Source organism: Haliotis rufescens, unplaced genomic scaffold, assembly GCF_023055435.1.
Source record: "Haliotis rufescens isolate VD_foot unplaced genomic scaffold, xgHalRufe1.0.p SCAF_125, whole genome shotgun sequence".
In the NCBI taxonomy this organism is placed as follows: domain Eukaryota; kingdom Metazoa; phylum Mollusca; class Gastropoda; order Lepetellida; family Haliotidae; genus Haliotis; species Haliotis rufescens.
The window spans coordinates 676,708-697,810 of record NW_025963808.1 but is presented as its reverse complement, the minus strand read 5'-3'; the positions used below and the strand labels follow the sequence as shown (position 1 = coordinate 697,810).

At 38.4% G+C, this 21,103-nt stretch overlaps 2 protein-coding genes across 3 annotated transcripts; one reads left to right on the top strand and one right to left on the bottom strand.

Annotated features, from left to right (window-relative positions):
• The first annotated feature begins 1,937 nt into the window (after positions 1-1,937).
• LOC124128741 lies at positions 1,938-9,292 on the top strand. Of its 2 annotated transcripts, XM_048393981.1 has the most exons (7): positions 1,938-3,601; positions 3,827-3,941; positions 4,687-5,145; positions 5,439-5,608; positions 6,263-6,379; positions 6,816-7,031; positions 7,437-9,292. In XM_048393981.1, the coding sequence occupies exons 3-7, from the start codon at positions 4,749-4,751 to the stop codon at positions 8,334-8,336; spliced, it is 1,800 nt and encodes a 599-aa protein (XP_048249938.1). In that variant the 5' UTR covers positions 1,938-3,601; positions 3,827-3,941; positions 4,687-4,748; the 3' UTR covers positions 8,337-9,292. The 2 variants fall into 2 exon arrangements, with proteins under 2 accessions (XP_048249938.1, XP_046348148.2); XM_046492192.2 differs by having other exon boundaries at positions 1,938-3,941.
• Positions 9,293-10,483: 1,191 nt separating this feature from the next.
• Positions 10,484-13,399, bottom strand: LOC124139339 (ATP-dependent DNA helicase RecQ-like). The gene is made up of 4 exons (XM_048393985.1): positions 13,094-13,399; positions 12,209-12,485; positions 11,528-11,714; positions 10,484-11,235 (listed from the first exon to the last, which is right to left on the bottom strand). The coding sequence occupies exons 1-4, from the start codon at positions 13,392-13,394 to the stop codon at positions 10,594-10,596; spliced, it is 1,407 nt and encodes a 468-aa protein (XP_048249942.1). The 5' UTR covers positions 13,395-13,399; the 3' UTR covers positions 10,484-10,593.
• Positions 13,400-21,103: the final 7,704 nt, after the last annotated feature.

The following is a 21,103-nucleotide window of genomic DNA, read 5'->3' as shown; positions in this document are numbered from 1 at the left end:
GGTGTTGACATCAGTGTGCAAGCACAATCATCACAACACATCCAGCAGGTCAGTCATCCTGTATAACAGAGGCATTTTAATCCTCCCTGTGTGAACCAAACCGTCATTATTCGTCACCCACAGTGATGTGGACACCCCTCCCTAGAACTTGACTGGCATCAAATTCTGTTGATTTACATTCGCGGTTGACTTCTTTATAGGGTTCATTCAGCACATCCGTCAGAATAAAAATTATTGCTTCCTTTACCCCAACATACATCAGGTAAGTGTGAAAAAACATGTTTTTGTAAATACAATTGACTAAGCACCGTAGCTCACAAACACATCACACATGTAGTCACCAAAAAGTGAAATGTGTCTTTTGCTATTTATTCCCCCAATAATTGTTTTTATAAAAAAATCTAAATTTAGACATGAATTGAATGGAAGCAATTATAACATTTATATTTATTTTCTTATTCTAATTAAATGACACCCCAGTACACACTGCAACAAATCCATAAAAGGATTGATAGTAGATGTATTAGAAAATCACCCGGTTTTGAGGGGTCAGCATGCTTACAACTTTTGTACCCTATCTGTACCGTGTACCTTACTCTGGTAACTACATGTACCTGTAAAGAACTGCAACAATACCTGCCTGAAAACAATGCTCTAAAATACAATTCATGATATCTAAATGAGTTAATTGTGCAGTGCTCAAGTATACAAATATTCTTAGCTTTCACAAACTTGAAGATGGTTATAACCTGTGTTTATCATTACAGTCTTACTAAAACAGATATTTGTACAAAGTTTCTGGAGATGTTATATTTGCTCTTGTATTCAATCTCTTCCACAAGGAAGTGAGACAAACTGATAAATTACAACGTCACAATTGATTGCACATATCATTGTATTTAAGACTAGACAATGGGTGGGTATATAGATGAGTTTGTCCTCTTGTTATGCGTAATGACATAAATCCTCCATACCTCATCACTCTCTGCAGATAGTTCGCACTGCTCATCTTCTTCAGAGCAAGAGGATGCATCAACTGTACTCCCAGCTCTCAACAAATTCTTGAAGTGTACTGGAGGGCAGCCCAGCATGGCCTTGTATGGGGAACAACCTGTTAACATAGGAATTATGTTTAAATACAAGCCTGTGTTTCTCATGTCTTCTTCAACAATAAATGTCACAACTGCACCGTGGCAATCTTGATATTTCCCGAGTTCTATAAACTTGCAGTAACCTGAAGTGTGCACGAAACTATGTGTTGGTCAATACCTGGTCAGCTATGAAACAGTTGTACCTCCTGTAATGAGCCATTATCATTTCACTGTGCCATGATGGTTATTTGTTGGTCAATGCTTAAAAAAATTCAATGTCACACATCTACATTTACGAATGCTTACAGTCTGAAAAGTATATGCTTACATCGTGTGCTTCACACTGTGTGCTTACATTGTGTGCTTCACTCTGTGTGACATATGTCCACATTAAATTAAAGCTATATATTCAAACTTTACCAAGAGCAGAATGAATGCTTTCATTGTGTATTCTAGCATATGCTGGCAACTTTTTCACCCAGTTGAAGCTTTCTCCTTCACCATGTTTGCTCATTCGTGACCAACTCGTGTTATTCCGGGACAAGCCGAATAGCGACTCGTGCCCCTCTCGTGGCCATTTTTGCGACCGGGTTCCGTCTGAGCGCAAACGGGCAAAGCTAAAATAATTGTCAACTTGTGAGACTACTTCCAACATGGCTGCCGATATAACGCCGATCAAAACACAAAGTAAGCTGTGTTTGGCGGGATGTACAAACCCATATAGACTGTTCCAACTGAGTGGTCGGAAGATAAGTGGCAAACAAACAGTCATAGATCGTTTGGAAGACTTTTTCAGTGTAGATTTGTATGAGAAAGACCAACCTTATTTGTTTCTGTGTACGACTTGTTTTACAAAGATAAACAATTATCATGAATTTAGATCAGCTGCTTCGCAACATGCTATACATATATTGTCTACACTACAACGTGTTAAAAGACAAGCCCGAACGCCATCTGGGGCATCTAGGAAAAAAGTACACGTTAGTGGGGGACACCAGAGACGATAGATCTAGCACAGACCCATCTGACACAGTACTAAAACCAAAGGTAAAAGCCAAGAGGAAGTTACTCCCAACTAAACCAAGGCGAAGGACAGTGGCTGAAGTTATAGCTGAGTCTGTCAGTGCTATTACTGGTGCAGGAACAGGTCAGGACACATCACTGGACTCCCGTAGACCTACAGAAGAGTGTCAAGTTGAACACACGTACTGTAAGCCTTTGATATCAGCCCAGCCCGGCGCAAATAAAGAGGAGCAGCAGTCTTCTGCAGTAAAACTTTTGGAAGTACCTGTCACACTTGATGGTGATACCAAAGCCCTCACTGGACAAATTAGAATCATGTGTTCCCCAGGCAAGAGTGTATTATATGATAAGACTCCAGACCACTTGTCAGACACAAATGTGTTTGCTGCTGCTGTCTGTGAACTGAAAGAATATTGTCCGTTGTTATTTCACGTTATCCAGGCAGCTCTAGGTGATAAGATACCTCAAAGTTCAAAGGTTGCAACAATTGCCACAATATATGGCATGATACTGCACTGCAACAATAATAAGGTGTCAGCAGTGCAGAGATTGTTCACAACAGCAGCCATAAAGTATCATGCCAACAACAAAGTATATATGACTAGCTCTTTCTTACAGTTTTCAGTTCATTCCAGTTTGCCAAAGTTTGAAGTAAGTTTCATTGCAGACCAAAGTTGAAAGAATGCATACTCTGATACTAATAAACATGATCGCATTGCCAGAATATAGTATGTCAACAACTGTTGGTATATTCACCATCTTTTCTTGTGGAAGTTATTTAATGATGTAAAGATGTAATAATTATAATGACAACATCATTATGTGGTTAACATGAATGCATTTACTATGCACCCATGCATTCTTTCACCTGACAGGTGTGTGAGAATATCGTTTTACATGCATGCACATTTTATTATCAATGATTGTTTTTTCACGATTAACTAACACATGGGAACACTTTACTGACAGCATGTTTGACAAAGAATTTATATAAATTACTGGAACAAACATTTGGAGCATGTTCATGATGTTTACAGTGAAATAACTACAGTGTAATGTGACTTTAGCATGTTTCAGCATTTCGGAATTTTGAATACTGACTTACATGTATTTGATGTATTTGGTGTGTAAGTTCAGTTACTGTCAAAGATCTATTGGACATATTATTTTTGGATACAGTTTTAAAATTCAGTTAATGAAAGTACATAGGCCTTACACTATTGAAGACGAACTGAGTTGCTTTCCATGTGTGAAGCAGGAATCCCAGTGTAATTTGAAGAAAGCATCTGTTGCAATGTAATTCCACTTCTTTTGTCATTTTGGGATCATTTCATGTATAGTTTTCAAATCTAAATCTGACATGAACTGACAACACCAAATATTACATTGTTGTGAAGTTTTGATAGTTAAATATAAATTTGTTTCATGTTTCCTTTTTATTTGTTTTAGCATGATTTTTGCTAGAAAGGAGTGTTTCCCATGTCAAAGTAAGTAAATCAGAATATTTTTGAAACCCCAGTGTTGATATGGTGAATTCATGTGCTAAATTATAGTAGTTACAGGAGTACCTTCATTATGTGAGATTTACATCAAATAAATAGTAAAGTCAAAGTGAAACATAGTAGAAAAAGCTCAACATGATTGTGTGTAATTTGACATTGTTCATATTCTTCCTTTTAATGAATCATTGAATGTCTTCTATAATGTTGCAGCTGTTGTCCTTGCTGAACAAAGTTCATGTCACTCTATCAGACAAGTCAAAAGATCAGTTGCTGGACAGCTTTGTCAGTCATTGTGAGGAAGATATCATCAGATCTATTTCATCAGGTATGATCGATATGGGACATTTGTACATATGGAACGGGAAAGGGTAGCTTTTGACGAGTAAATGTAATGAGTAGTGACTGGTTAAGTGTTTATATTTCCTCCACAAGTGTGAAAGGTTCACACATTTATTATTTCTTCACAAGTATGATCTGTGCATAACAACAGTGTGTATATTTTTAATATTGAAATTTGATGTAATGAAGCTTTTGAATGGTAGTCTTTTTTAAAAAAATCTTTTGACATCGGTTTGATTCCGGTCAAAGGCAAACACATTGAGAATCCTTATTCATTGCATGTATATGTATTTTGTGATTCAATGTCTTATTCTTGTGTAAAGATTAATATCTGTACTATCATACGTGTTGTTTGTTTTCTAACAACAAAATATATAGAATTGATTACTGTAGTGCAAGTAAAGATATTATTACTTTACAAAAGTCAAGTTTTAGTATTGGTAACAATGCAGAGATGGCTTAAGCTTCCTTACTGACAGAAATACTGAATTGTTGACTTTGCAGTTACAGGGATCTGTTCTGAAAATCATTGTTATTTTTGACAAAATGGAAACTATAACATTTGTGTGCTCAAAAATTCATTTAATAGTCCATATATTTTACTGTTATTTTTTTCAATCATTTTTTTTTTTTTTTTACAATTGTTTACTTAATGTTTTTCAGACTCGAGAGCTATGACCACCACTGTAATTTTGGGAGAGAGCCATGTATGACTTGACTTTGTTTTGCAGGAGCTGATGGAAAGATCAATGGGGACAATCTTGATCTGAGGGTCAATACAAATGATATCAGAATGACCAACAAGTCCAAAGATTACCACTTCTTTGCCTCAGATTTTGTTTTGGACCGTGTTAATGTGATGCATCTTCCAGATAATGCTCCAATTGGAAATACTGACCAGATTGGTCCAGATCATTTTCTCCCAAACCCTGAAGAAATTAAAAAATTCAGAAACTGCCTCAAAATTTTCATTGCAAGGAAATTAGTTCATAACATTAGTGGACTGTCTTGGATGAAAAGCATTCTTCCAGAACATATACCCCATGATCATCAAGAGGAAATGTCAAAGCGATCATCCATATTCATCCTTCCAATAATGTTGAAGAACGAGTCCAAGTACTCAGACTGCATTGGCATCATGGATGGTTATGTGGAATGGATAAACCGTTGGTATGCCAAAGCAGGAAGAGGTAATTTACTTGCTTAGCAACATAGCTCACAATAATCAGAAGCTAAGACAGCTACAATCACAGTATGCAAATGTATTTGAAAGAGAAATTAATTACATAGGTGGAATGGATTGAATAATTCATTACTTTTCTCTCTATACAATGTACATCTGCTCCATAACATCTTTTTTGACAACAGCATTAAGGCAGTAGTTTGAAATGAAGCTTTGATAACCATTGTAAATCTTTTTTATTTACCAGTTTATTTTTTTATACAAACCAAGGAAATGACACCCATACTTATGTCGTTGCAGGATCAGAGTTAGAGCATTTGCAAGTCCCTGTTGGGGGAGATCAACTAACCAGAGTTCGTCTTCAAGGGGCCAAGGCCCTAAGGGAAGGATGCCACACTCAACAGGAGAGATTTGAGCAACTAGAACCAGTTGTTGTGGAAATGTTTCACACACTACAGGACTTTCTGGAGGTATGATTATTCATTGTTCATCTGGTTCATTTTCACATGTGATATCTCCTATGTAACAATCTCATGAAATTGGCTAATGAATACAGTCATTCCACAAAGGTAAGACATATAATCGTGAGTATCAGCTGATAATGGTTTCAGAGATGGGGGGAAAAACATTGTGTCAGTGTAAAACTTGAGTTTATTAAATATGTAATTAAATTTTGGGAGCCATGCATTCCCGTTACCACGCTTAAACCGAATTAATGCAATATTGAGGGAACATTATCTCTGATTCTCAGTTCTGTAGATGTAACATTTTACTTAATTTATTGGTTTGATTTTGGACAAGTACATTTCAAAATATGGCAAGTTAGACTGTTGGTCATACTTTCCCTTGGTCAAGTAACATTTTTCATATTCTTTTCAACCCCTGAAATGATTATTTTAACTGTTGAATATATTTCATGCTTCTGAATATGCTGCAAGGATACTCCAAAGTCAAGATACATGTTTGTGGAACTTGTTGTTTTAAGGCAAAATAAATGAATGATCAACCTGAATAATGAATTCAGATGATAAACTGGAAGTATTGATCAGTGCCAGTTTATATAAATGTGGTGTGCTGATAACTGATTATTAGTAGAGAATTATCTCAGAATTTCTTTCATCCAGAAACTTTGCAAGAAATTTCTGAAACTCGATAAGGGTACCGACAAGGGTACGCTATGTCACCTCAAGATGGTTATCCAGAGAACAAATGTGAATGGCAAGGTGAAGGTCAGATTTAAGGTATGACCCAGGATGTCAAGATATGGTTTCAATATCATTTTATAAGCATTGTGTCACTAAGCCTTACAAACTAATCATGTTTTGCTTGGTTAGCTAAACTAATAATATATAAGAAAGCAAAGAACAGTGAAGAGTCAAATGTTTTTTTTTTAACGATAAACCATTGTTCTATCGTGACATGATTTCTGGAGATTCAACTTGATGACCTCATATATTGGACAATGTTATTTTCGAGAGGGAATTGTCTTGTAAGATGTTCCCCATATATGTAGCTTGGCTATACAGATAAACAGGATGGCCGAAAAGTGGGCGAGATTGAGAATCGGTATTGGAAGAAAAGGTACAGACATTGTACGATAAACTCCCACTTCGTTTATTTCTAAAGTGATAAGAACTATGTACTGTGTGACACTGATGTCAGTTTTTATTTTCACAGGCCCACGAACAGTTTGTGGATGTTGTGGGTACTTCTTATCTCCTGAATCTGGCAATGGAAAAGTTGAACATGCAAACTATCAATGACAGTCCACATCACCCAGACATGCCCGAAACCATTAAGATGTGGCACAGCAACAAAAAGGAAGAAGTTTTCAACAAGTTCATGGATGACATCATTGACTCTGTGTTCATTCGACCACTGCAACAACAAGTTGTAAGCTTCCACATATACATACTTTAAATCTGGAAATTAATACGTCTCAAAATATAACGACTGCCGACCGCTAGGCGAAAATGGTAATCAATATCAATAAGGCTCTTCCCCCACCCCACCCAGTGGAATGATACTTATCCTTACCTTAATCCAACCAAACAGCAAATAAAGTGTGCAATGAGACATAAATTAATTCATGCAAGCAAAGACCACTCACCTTATTCGTATTTAATTCACACTTGCATTAATTTCAAGATTAACAGTATATATAACTCTTGAACAATTAAATATCTTGTTTTGCAGAGTGTGGTCTATACCACTAAAACAAAAGCTTGCATAATTCTGTTGGACTCTCTGCAGAAGTTAAACTGATGCACTTATCATTTGTTTTTTTACAATTTTCAGACATCGAGCTCCAAGACAGCAGATATCAGTGTCATCATTGGAATGAACACCAGGAAACTAACCTTGCCCGTTGAGGATGGATGGATCAAGGTGACAGTGCACACACCAGGCAACAGATTCATTATTAGTGTATCTACAGGACAAGTGAGGAATGGGGTGTCCGTTACAATTCCTGGTCTCACCACCCCAGTTACCATACAAGAGGATGCATCAATGAATGATGATCTGCACAATTACGCTGTGAATTTCCTGAACTGGTATTTTGTTATTCTTGGCATGCAAGAGGCTACAAGTGAGGGAAACCTTGAACTTTGCAACATCGTCTTGAAATTCATGACACCACTATTTTATTCACACTCATCCCTGTCAAAATACATGACCGAGTGCCTGGACTACATCCTCAAAACAGAGGTCATGATGACTCCACGCAAGTCTCTGAAAGTTAGGGCTGCCTCTTTTGTAAATCCCACTGGCAGGAGAGGGCACAACAAAGCATCTGACATGCAAAAAGAGAATCAAGTATTAGTGTTAAAGGACTTGATCCGTGGATTAGGTGCAAACAAAACAGAGAAGTCCATAGTAAAGATATCTAAGGTAGCCCCAGTAGTTGAAAGTGTGGTGGACAATTTACTACTCATGACAGATACAACAAACTTCGTGTCAAGGCATCACAAAAGATCGGAAACTGAAGATATTCTGGAAATTCTATCAGTACTGAAAAACAACAATCCATGGAAAGTAACACCAGGAAGAGACCTATCTGGCTTTGCTGGAATATGCAAGTCTCCCTATACTTTCAATCTGGAATTGTTCAAGACAAGTGTTGCAAACACTTTGACAAGACTGAAGCAAGGGGTCATATTGCAGCATGGAGATTGTGAAACCGAAGACGAAGAATAATAAATATAGATGTGATCAGCCATAAGAGGTTTCCAATGACATTATTTCTTACTGCATTATCAAGATTCCTTACCTTATTATAACTTCGTAACAAAGTGTTGAGTATTTCCAGTTTGGAACACAGATGTTGACTTCATTGGCAATCCCTCATGCACAGTCAGTAAGATTGAACATATGGTGGGTCTAGGTGAAAAAAGTACAAAGTTAATGGTGATTCCGGTTAGGACTTCAACTGTCACATCCTCCTTAGGAACCAAATTCATATATGAGTCATTCTCTAAAAAAGTAACATTTTGGCCTATGAAAAAACAACAAATCAGAATTCACTTTTGAAATGTTTTTATTGAGCTGATAAATAACAACAGTTATTGAATATAAGTGTAAAGTGTGCAGGCTTAATATGTATTATAGTCAGAGGACAGTGATATTTTGGAAGGCTCTGGTACCAAGCTAACTTTGTCCTCAAAATGGTACCAGCATTTGTCTTTAAGTTTGCGCGTGTCCAGAAGAAACAATTTGCATTCCTGTGCTTTCCCATTTTATGCATACATTCCACAAAAACATCACCTTGATCTATATCTTCAACAGAACCAAGATATGATATGTTATACATAATGACAACATATTTCCCCAGGCATTCATTTGTATCAACTGGCTGGGTAATTTCCTTTTGTCTTTCCATCTATATCATCTGAACTTTGTACCATTTCCTTACTTGTCTTTTGGTGAATCTCATAATCATTCAGACTCTTCATTCTGTCAGCACACACACACCTCCACTCTCATAGACAGTGTTTGAAGTGATTATGTAACATTACTTTCCTTTAGAGTTGCTAAATATGTTACATTTCTTAATCATGTACAAAGGACGAGTAAAATGAATAATTGTTCATTATTTCTCAACATGATAAAAAAAAATAAAATCCTGAAATGTCTTTGTCACTGAAAATGTGTCTGTGCTGTCACTATTAAAAGTCTGTGCTGTTACCAAAGATCTACTGTGCAGTGTAATCAGTGTTTATTGACCCAAATGTTAGTAATATTCAGATTTTCATGCAACGAGCAACCATACAAAATAAATTACCATTCATGTTTTCTTTGTCTTTTAATATATATATATATATGTTGAAACATTTATTGAACACTATGTCTGTCCTGTCACTTTTTTTAAGGTGACAGCAGAGACAGTGACAGGAGAGACAAACTATGACATAATGCCAGCTTAGGACAATGACTTATCCCAGTCGACAGTCGAATATACTCATAATATTTATTTTGTAAAATAACAATTATTTTCAAAAGCATATGGTGCCATGATAGTGTTGGTTGGAAAGTAAGTGACCTGCAAAGAGCAAAGGTGCAATTATTATTTGTGCTTGTACTATCTGGTGACAGGACAGACGCTATTACTCTGGACAAGATTACTGTTGCCAAAAATAATGAATCCAAGTGGAAAACCAACAGGTTTCTGCTAGTTATTAGCCTTTAATGGTGTCATTCTACCTAAATCACCAGGGCTTTGGAAAGTATTTGTTCCCAGAGACTTTAGACAACAAATTTCTGCACATTTCTGCACATTTAAGGTATTTTACTGGCTAACATAAGGTTATAGCAGTAATTTGATCAGTATGTTGCATACATCTGATAAATATCTTCATTGTCAGGAATCTGAAAACAGAAAATTCATTCAGACTACAATGGTTAATCATAGAAACTTCAAAGGTTCTTCCTGTGGAGCATGTTGAGGGTTGAGAGTATAATAATTCTCCCATGAAAATTGTTTGATAGAAGTTGATGTCAAAGCTTGCTGGGCATGGCCATATCATACATTCTCAACCAGACCTCAAACATGGTCATACACTGTTTATTATCAGGTCACAACTCAGCTTATCCTGACTTACAAATACAGAATTATGTTCAGATAACCATAACATTTTAGAAAGACACAACCAATAAATTTGACCTGACAATATCCCCGTCATGAGATACACATGGTAAATAGATTAAATGCCCACAATATTTCTTGATGTTACCATCCTTTTCAATCCAATGTCATATACATTGTATCTCCAGACAATTTAGCAAAAAACGACAATGACCTAAAACAGGGGACCACAATTGAAACATATGTAAACCCTGGTATCTTTTCAGTGTCTGCTCAAACATTGCATGAACTTGTTATTTCCTGATCATCATGTACAAGAAAAAAGCAAAACAATGTACATACAGTACAGTCTCTGAAAATCCTCATATACATTCATGAAAGGCAAGAGCCTTTCTTGGTTCTACAGTTCGAACAACAATGGTCAGAATCTCCATTGAACAATACTGAGTCAAATCCAAAGTAAGACACCAGGTGCAATCTCAAACATTCTTTTGTGACACAATACTGCACCATTGCATCTGTCATGTCTTCACGGTTCGCTGCAATGTCACTTTTATTGTAAAACAAGACTGCACTTGAGGGTTGTCCGGACCTACCAGCACGGCCGATTTCTTGGAAATACTTTTCCAAGGTTGTTGGTGGTTGGAAATGCATCACACGAGCAATACTTGGGGCATTCAATCCCATACCCAAAGCCACTGTAGCTAAAACAAGTCTTAATTTCGGACTTTGTTTCCTGAGCTCCTGAATAATGTGAAGTTTCATTGCTTCTGTATAGTCCTTGTGGAACTGAGCAAACAACCTATTCTCTGGAGTAGGGCAGTCTTTAGGTAAATACCCATCTTGTCCAAGGTATCTTGCAACATATTGGTAGGAATAGCCTAGGTCTGCATCATTGTTTATGTATACAATTGTGACTGGGAAATCGGCAAGTTTGGAATGCTCTTGTGCTAGAGGATGTATTAGGTCATCTAACTTGTCAAACTTCCTTATATTCGGCAGCCTTGTTTTAACCTGTTGAAGAGAATGTATGTTTACTCAACATATTTATCATTTACACAGCACAGTTAATAGTTTATATCATTATATCCTCTGCACACACACATGTAATTTGTAACACAATGTTACCTTATGACAACACATTAACATGATCAGCAGCTGCTGGAAGTTATGGTAATAAATGCACCATTTCCAAATATGTATATAGCTCTTGTCGGATAATTGGTACAATATATACATAAACTATTCAGCATCACCATGCTCACTGTCAAGATTATTAGCAATTTCAATATATAAGTGCACTAACCTCAAGATATATATTTGGATGATCAGGGTTGATGGTAACCAATCCATGATCTGTGAACTGAAGATTTGAGGCAAGTGTCTTAACAGCAGCAGGTGTGGCGGTGGCTGTCAGAGCAAGGTGTGCAGCGTCGGGGAAAATGCAGATAACTTCTGATAGCTTATGGAAAGCTGTCCGGAACTTGGGACCCCTGTGAAAACAGTGCATATAGTTATGTATGCTTCACAATTGTAGGTGAGGTGAAATGGGGTTTAACGTCACGGCCAAGATTATTGCACTTATATAGCAATGTGCATGCACGTGTATGTGTGTGTGTGGCTGCTTGTACTAGTCCGGACTGGTGCCGATTTATAGTGCTAGCACACTCAGATACCATGCCGCAGTTTAACATGAATATCCCACTCAGACACAGTATACTGACTCCGAGCTGACCAGTCCTTGTTTTAGCCCCTTAATGCCTAACGCCAGACAGGGTAACAACAAGTACCATCTTTTAACGTCTTTTGGTATGACGCGGCTGGGGATCGAACCCCAGACCTTCCGCTCTCCGGGCGGACGATCTACCACTGGACCACGGAGGCGGTCTCTTCACAATTGTAAATACTTATCACTGTGCTTAAGATTCCTTTTTAACATACATACTTGTAGTTATTTACAAACAGTAACAATAACACTATAACCAACCATTCAGATATCATGTGCACCTCATCAATGGCAACTGCACAAACACTGTCTTGATAGATTTTGGAACGAAGCATTGTTCCAACAGTCTTGTTGTTTACTAAAGTCTCAGGATGAGCATACACAAGGTTATATACACCTTTTCTTAAGTCAGCCATGCTGACATGTACAGGTGCATGGACATCGGTCTCACTGGGTTCTCCATCACCCTCTTCTAGTTTATCATTTTCATCTCCTACAATATGCCGGGTGACTATCCTAAATGTGTTGCCAGCATATCCTGAAAGTAATATGGTTGAATTAAGTTTATGTCCTACGTGGCAAAGTAATTGATCAATTAACAAATCATAAAGCAAACAGAAAAACTTGTGTGTATTTTTATTTGCAATGTAGTAATTAGTTGTTAGAAAACATCTATAATAATAATAATAATAATAATAATACTTAAACAAAATATGAGATTGAATCACAAAATAAAAATACATGTAATAAATAAGGATTTACGATGTGTTTGCCTTTGACCGGAATGGAACCGATGTCCAAAGATAAATCTTGCGGACTACCATTCAAAAGCTTCATCTAATTTCAACATTAAAATATATACACTTCGTTATTATTTCATCAAAGTATGAAGCCATCATACTTATGATGAAATAATAAATGTGTGAACTGATCAAACTGCAGTTAACAATTGTATATAAGTCTATGCATCTTTTCATGATAGATCACGATGCTGATGAACAATGAACAGTCAAGTTTTAATTAACGCTTATTAAGCCTTTTTCATGAACATATTACGGTTATCTGTTAGATTCTACCATAAAATATTGACTCATGTCAGCATTTCAAACATATAGGCCTATAGACATGACATATGTACCTGCTTACCTTGACAGTTCAGAAAACAGGCTTTGACTCCTTTCTCACAGAGTGAGATGACTTGGTCCTGCATGAGTGAATTCAGGGGGCTGACGACGATGACAATTCCTGGAGCTGGCCGATCTCTCTGGAGAAGAAAAGGCAAAAGTTGAAAAATGAGACTTTTCCCATATCCTGTTGGCAACACAGCTATGCAGTCACGTCCTGCGAACACTGTTTTTAAAGTTTCTTCTTGCTTGTCCTTTAATTTAAAACTGATGTCAATATTGTCTTTGGCATACGCCAACGCTGTTTCAAATTCAGCGGCCATTTTGCGTAATGATTCACACATATTTTTTCCCCTATATGTTATATATTCCTGATAATATTTAAAACACATCAGACTTAAATTAATATAAAATATGATTGAACAAATTTATCTGTATCTTGGGTTTATTTTTAGATACAAGACGTATGTAAAATCAAAAATTATAGCTGAGGGATTCTTTGACCGATGTACTTGAAGCCATACGCGCATTCTGATTGGTTTGTCGTATTTTCGCACATAACATTCATCGAGAGGGGGACGAGTCTTCTTTCAGGTTACGGAAAGGGGCGAGTGGTGACGAATGCATGTTTGCTGTGATCAAATTCAAGATGGATTTTCCAATCCCGGTGTGATCATTCACTCTGAAACAGATTAACACCTAAATAATAAACAGATGAGGCATTTTCACTTAAAAATGCCTTATTAACCAATCTAAAGGTAAAAAGTGCACACATGTGTTATATCATGTATATGAAATAAATAACAAAAACAATTTCCATAATCATAAGAAACATCTCCTAAAAGCTTGGCCCATTGTAAGATTTCAACAATATCGTAAGCATGTGTTATGAATCAATATAACATAGTGATAGTAGCAGGTGTTCGTGAAGGTTAGCCTATCCTGCCCCTACGGTGTCATTTGTCACATACGGGGCGGTCGGGTAGCCTAGTGGTTAAAGCGTTCGCTCGTCACGCCGAAGACCCGGGTTCGATTCCCTACATGGACACAATGTGTGAAGATGCAGAGTTGGTTGACTGCTCCTTTCAACTCGGAGCCTTGATCACACTGTAATATTCTTGCATTTCCCCATCAATACTCAAAGTAGATTTTGTGGCCACTGAACTGGCTCTTTTGTTTGAAAGAGGCCGAAGCCACACGAATCTTGTGAAAACATCAATCACTGACAAGATGTAAATGAATGTTTCACCATCATTTTCTGCAGGCATTCCAGTTAATTCCACAAGGTCAACCTGGTGTCGCCCCAGTGGTGGTGTTGAGATCACCTGTTTTAGTTCGGCGACATTAGCACATTTAGGACGTAACAGTTGCCTGTCATCCTGCCTGTCTATAAAGTCTTGTATGGCTTCCTGAGAAATGCTTGCAACATACTGGTTTATCAATATTCTTATTTGCTTTGCTCCAGAACCCCGCAACTCAGTGCAAAATTTGCATATAACATTATCCAGTTCTGACTTTGATATCACTATTTTCCTGTCCCCATCAATAATCTCTTGTCTGAATTCCCCTTGGTTGTGAATTTCTTTCAAAGATAAATTGAACTTCTGTATTTTCTGGCAGACATGATAAAACTTGACAATCTTACTATCCTTGGTAATATCACCTCCTTCAAGTTTTCATCTAGGGCAGTCGTCATTTTCCTTTGAAATCACACCAATACTTCTTTTTCTTGAACATTGTACCTGAAATGCATTAAAATCAAACCTATTACATCATGTTCAACTGTATGTCATACATAATACCCATAATCATATTTACAAGGCTTTTCTTTCATTTGACTAAATGTATTGACAATGTGCATTAGCCATCCTACAAAAACACATCACCAAAGATACAGAAACTCATCCTTATTGAGCGATGTACATTAGCCATCCTACAGAACACAATACCAAAGATACAGAAACTCACCCTTATTGAGCGATGTACATGTCACATGTTAGGCTGAGCCAGAGAAGAGAAATAGTAAATGTTTTGTTCAAAACACATAACACCCAATAAGTTCTAGAGTGTTCATTGAAATTTTGTGATAACGTTCTTCTACAAGACGTCATATTTGGTTGCTGATGCTGACAAAAGAATAATGACTAATAATCTATTTTCCACAATCTTATTTACATGATTCTAGGAAAATTCAAATAAACAGACACTCAGAACTATTTCTTTCTTATTGATTGTGGAGCTGGTACATGGTGATAGTCTTAAAATGAACTGCATATAGAGTTACTCTTTTTCATAATGACTGCCATGTCAGCCTTTCAAGTCACAAGATTCATTGAAATGTGATCATATTGTGGTATAAATGGTAATTAAAGCCTAAAACAGTCAGGCAGTGTAAACATGTACACCTTAATTCTGTGTATTATTTCAGTTTTTCAGAATACCAGGTTATCATATTGATTGTAAAGAGGGAAAGGATCACATCTTGGGAAATAACTTTTCAAAATGTTTACTACTTGCAGAAATGGTCCATATTTTAGTGCCAAGTATTCTTACTTAAAACACTAGAATACGGTATACAGAACTGTAATGGAATGTCATACTCACTATAAAAAGTGCACATCATAGGCTCATGGTAATGTGAAAATCATAAAAATGAACAAGTTATTTAGCATAGGTTGCTAGCAAGGGTAACTCGGGTTGGGTGGGTCCTGAGTAGGACCCTGGTAGTACTGTGGGTAACTCGGGTTGGGTGGGTCCTGAGTAGGACCCTGGTAGTACTGTGGGTAACTCGGGTTGGGTTGGTCCTAAGTAGGACCCTGGTAGTACTGTGGGTAACTCGGGTTGGGTGGGTCCTGAGTAGGACCCTGGTAGTACTGTGGGTAACTCGGGTTGGGTGGGTCCTGAGTAGGACCCTGAAAGTAATGGGGGGAACTCGGTTTGGGTTGGTCCTGAGTAGGATCCTGGTATTACTGTGGGTAACTCGGGTTGGGTGGGTCCTGAGTAGGGCCCTGGTAGTACTGTGGGTAACTCAGGTTGGGTGGGTCCTGAGTAGGACCCTGGTAGTACTGTGGGTAACTCAGGTTGGGTGGGTCCTGAGTAGGACCCTGGTAGTACTGTGGGTAACTCAGGTTGGGTGGGTCCTGAATAGGACCCTGGTAGTACTGTGGGTAACTCAGGTTGGGTGGGTCCTGAATAGGACCCTGGTAGTACTGTGGGTAACTCAGGTTGGGTGGGTCCTGAGTAGGACCCTGGTAGTACTGTGGGTAACTCAGGTTGGGTGGGTCCTTAAAAGGACCCTGGTAGTACTGTGGGTAACTCGGGTTGGGTGGGTCCTGAGTAGGACCCTGGTAGTACTGTGGGTAACTCGGGTTGGGTGGGTCCTGAATAGGACCCTGGTAGTACTGTGGTCAACTCGGGTTGGGTGGGTCCTGAGTAGGACCCTGGTAGTACTGTTGGTAACTCGGGTTGGGTGGTTCCTGAGTAGGACCCTGGAAGTAATGGGGGGAACTCGGTTTGGGTTGGTCCTGAGTAGGATCCTGGTATTACTGTGGGCAACTCGGGTTGGGTGGGTCCTGAGTAGGACCCTGGTAGTACTGTGGGCAACTCGGGTTGGGTGGGTCCTGAGTAGGACCCTGGTAGTACTGTGGGCAACTCGGGTTGGGTGGGTCCTGAGTAGGACCCTGGTAGTACTGTGGGCAACTCGGGTTGGGTGGGTCCTGAGTAGGACCCTGGTAGTACTGTGGGTAACTCAGGTTGGGTGGGTCCTGAGTAGGACCCGGGTAGTACTGTGGGTAACTCAGGTTGGGTGGGTCCTGAGTAGGACCCTGGTAGTACTGTGGGTAACTCGGGTTGGGTGGGTCCTGAGTAGGACCCTGGTAGTACTGTGGGTAACTCAGGTTGGGTGGGTCCTGAGTAGGACCCGGGTAGTACTGTGGGTAACTCAGGTTGGGTGGGTCCTGAGTAGGACCCGGGTAGTACTGTGGACAACTCGGGTTGGGTGGGTCCTGAGTAGGACCCTGGTAGTACTGTGGGTAACTCAGGTTGGGTGGGTCCTGAGTAGGACCCGGGTAGTACTGTGGACAACTCGGGTTGGGTGGGTCCTGAGTAGGACCCTGGTAGTACTGTTGGCAACTCCGGTGGGTCCTGAGTAGGACCCTGGTAGTACTGTGAGCAACTCGGGTTTGGTGGGTCCTGAGTAGGACCCGGGTAGTACTGTGGGCAGCTCAGGTTTGGTTGGTCCTGAGTAGGACCCGGGTAGTACTGTGGGTAACTCGGGTACTCGGTTCTTGTAGTCTGCTACAAACCATCAAGTTGACACTAAATAAACATACAATTTTGATATTAATAGAGCCAAGGTTCAACCATGCAGAAAAAGCAAATGGAGCATGTCTTTAAGAAATAATTGTTGCTCTATCCTCATATGTAGTTTATTAAAGTATAGTTTGAACGTAAACTATTATAAAGCACAAGGACACTTGCGTTTAATATCCATTCAGTCTAGTAAATCAAACACAGTAATAACTAGCATTGAACTTTTAGTTTTTATAATAATTTCCCTTTGATTTAATCACATCACATGGAAAACTCAACACAGACACGCTGACTGTCTGTCCGCGCCAAGGAAGCTGCCCACTTTTGCTGAAAGGGTTCCCAGGTTATATGTATGCCCAGGTTAACTTGTGGGTGTTCCAGGAGACAACATAACTTGACAATTCCTAAATTATCTCCCTTTGTAAAACGAAAGAAAATTAGTGTCACTTTCAAATTTTGAAAAGAATTATGGATCGATATAGATAAAATAAATAATAACAGCATCTAAATACAAATAGCTTGATATTGTATTTGAGTCATTGGTTTATTCGTTCCTAAAGCTGCTAAAGGTCTTAAGTCCCTTAGGGTGCCTTTGGCTGTTTGAAGCTCACCTGGCAAGCTGGCATTTTTGCTGAAATGGGAGAGAGAGTGAATGAAATGTTTCAGTCTAGATGGGGTTGTGCAAGGTCAAAGGGTTAAAGGGTTCCTATAGCAGCCCTTAAACCTCCTGAAGGTCTTAAGTCTACACAAGTCCTTTAAAAAAAACAGAGAGAAAAAGAGGTGGATTTGATTTTTGACCAGTCCCCTAGGGTGCCTTCGGCTGTTTGAAGCTCACCTGGCAAGCTGGCAGAGCCTCTGAGGTGCACACTGACTGTTGCCTTGATGCGCTGAGGAAGCCGCCCATTTTTGTTGAAATGGGAGAGAGAGTGAATGAAATTTTTCGGCCTAGATGGGATTGTGCATGGTCAAAGGGATCAGGAGGGGCCTATGCAACAGCCCATGACTGCCGGGAGGGTCCAGGAAGGGGCCACCCCATCATTGCAGACTTAAGACCTTCTGTAGCTTTAAGAGTTCCCTTTGACGTGCCGAGGAAGCTGCCAATGTTTGCTGAAATGGGAGAGAGAGTGAATGAATCATAATCACAACTTAGATGGGACAATTGCACCTTTTCAAAAAATCTTCACTGGGACCAAATTTATGTCAAAGCATTTCAAGTTACTTGAGACGTAGATAGTTCCATTGAAGACATCTTCAACGATTAATACCAACAAATCTCTTTTTCTTTCTGATGAAAATGTCAGATCATGATCAATGCAGATTATGTCTTGTTGGAGAAGAAAGTATTTTATCTGTTGTTTTTTTTAATGTCATGTTGTTCAGACTTTTCAACAGTTTGGTCTTGGGTAACAGACAACTGCTCACATGTGTTCATATCCAACTGGATGCTCTGCTTGTATTATCTGGAATAAGGGAAAATATCATTATTGATCATGTATTTCATCTCATTTTGTTATTTGCCAAATGTTTAATTTATAAGTGTTGAATTGAATTTGAAGCAAATATCCAAAAAGATTTGATACAAATAGGGCATCATATCATATATTGTTTGGAAATAAAAATTGTGTCACTTTAATACCTGGAATTGTATGTAATACTTTTTACTGTTTCTTTGTTATATATTCTACATGTATGAGGACCGTAGTTGAGCAGTACAGAATGAATGAAAGTGTCTCACAATCTCTGTTCACGTGTTTTTTTAATCCAGAAAGAGGACTGCACATTCCTGAACCCCTGTCTCTCAGAAAACATAAGAATAAATGGAGAAAGGAAACCAACTCAAGTCTAAAATGATTTGGCAAGTCCTAATTGCCTTAGCCCTAGGCCTGATGAATAAACATTGTTCTAGGTGCCATTTGGATTTTATTTTACATATTTATGTTACAAGCATGATAAATCTTTTTCAGGGACAACATGTTAACCTACTCCCTGGAATCTTATCAGGGTTTCTGAAATTTCTACTAGTTTTGCAGGAGATACATAAGCCACGCCCACTCATGAATATTGTAGACTTAAGACCATTATAGGTTTAAGGGCACAACACACGTCGAGAACAATGCGATATTTCTGCTATTTTCTGCTCTCCTTAACTGTGACACAATAGCTTTAGATTTTCACTGATCCATTCCTTATGGTGTTCATCCCCATTTTGCCCAGTGGAATCTGTTTCGGCAAATAATCGATAATTACTCTGTGGTGATGACGTTTTTCATTTACAGAAATGAATTAAAGTACACAATGTATATACTGTTTATCTGGAGAAACCAAAGTCATTGTAATTAAAAAATTGGATAAATCAAACAGTGAAAAGTGTTGTTATCAAAATATATTTTCTTCTTATTATTATAGGTGTAGCCTTTGTCATGGATAAGCCATACTACAAGTGCTACTACAAAAAGTAAAAAATGTACTTGTTTCAGAATAATAATATAATAGTCTAAATGTAAACCCATCCCACTGCTTTTTTCGATTTTCAATATAGTTCAGAGACTGATAACATTCACCACTTTACAAACAATTCAAAGTTGTCATTGTCAATCAAGCACAGCATATACCAGTATTTCTACTCTCAGCCTTCATTGGACAGTTCTCGCGTGTTAGATTACAGGCCAGGGTCTCGATTTTCGAAACGGTCTTAGCTCTGATAAATCTTAACAACTTACGTTCAAAGATAAGAAATCTTAAGTTTAAGATAAGATATACTTTCGAATCTATCGTAAACCTGTTGCCAATCGTTCAGGGCCACGATACCTATCATAGCACTGACAGAGAATGCATTTGTTTTGGAGATTGAAAAAGCAGGGTGTTCCCCAATGACGTCACGGGGACTTCCCAGCTGCTGACAATAACAACCAAGATGAAAGACACGGATTTCATGATCACATTGTCAAGTCACATTGTTTAACACGCAATTACTTGAGTGACATTCAGTACAAACCTACATATGTCCTACATGTAGACGTTTTCTTTTTATGATAAAAGATGCCATGACTACCCGAACACAAATATCAAGCAAAGGCATTTGGCAAACCCAATAAATGTCACAATCAATAAGTGCAGTGTTACCACGCTATAGCTATTAGAACTGAACAAATGTATAAAAAGATACTTCACTATTTTCCCTTCAAATGGTCCCCTCGCGAGTGTGCAGAACTTCATGTCAACGCATCGCGTACAATGTCAATGACGAAGGCAAGGGACGTTACTCTAAATGACAAAGACTAGACGAGACTTTTGATCGAACGGCGCTAGCAGGCGTTCAGCATTTAAGATGCGTGTTCAAGTCTGATGTTACGTGATGAATACTGGGTCAGTTGGACAATACTGCTTGTTTTTGCATTTATGTCAAAGGTCAAGTTTAAAGAGAAAACACCAACATAATACCTGAAAACACACAAAACAAAAATTGTTCAGGAGGCAAGTGCACCCACGAGCGAGGTATAATGACAATGTATGTTCAGGAGGCAAGTGCACCCACGAGCGAGATATAATGACAATGTATACTACTCAAAAGAAGTTAAGGAACACCCAGATTGTTCACATGGCTACAGTTAATCTGTCATGGCTGGTGCGTATTGCAACTCACTGCCTTCCAATTGGGGGTGTTCTTTAACTTCTTTTGAGTAGTATATGTTTAAATTAAGTGTTTTTGTTATTTATATAT

Coding starts and splice junctions, on each gene's coding strand:
- LOC124128741 (XM_046492192.2), top strand. CDS start 3,806: ATGTCTTCTATAATGTTGCAGCTGTTGTCCTTGCTGAACAAAGTTCAT. Junction 5,146..5,438: donor GTATGCCAAAGCAGGAAGAG/GTAATTTACTTG, acceptor ATGTCGTTGCAG/GATCAGAGTTAGAGCATTTG. Junction 5,609..6,262: donor CACTACAGGACTTTCTGGAG/GTATGATTATTC, acceptor TCTTTCATCCAG/AAACTTTGCAAGAAATTTCT.
- LOC124139339 (XM_048393985.1), bottom strand. CDS start 13,394: ATGGCCGCTGAATTTGAAACAGCGTTGGCGTATGCCAAAGACAATATT. Junction 12,486..13,093: donor CTGTTTTCTGAACTGTCAAG/GTAAGCAGGTAC, acceptor TATTACTTTCAG/GATATGCTGGCAACACATTT. Junction 11,236..11,527: donor ATCCAAATATATATCTTGAG/GTTAGTGCACTT, acceptor TCTCTTCAACAG/GTTAAAACAAGGCTGCCGAA.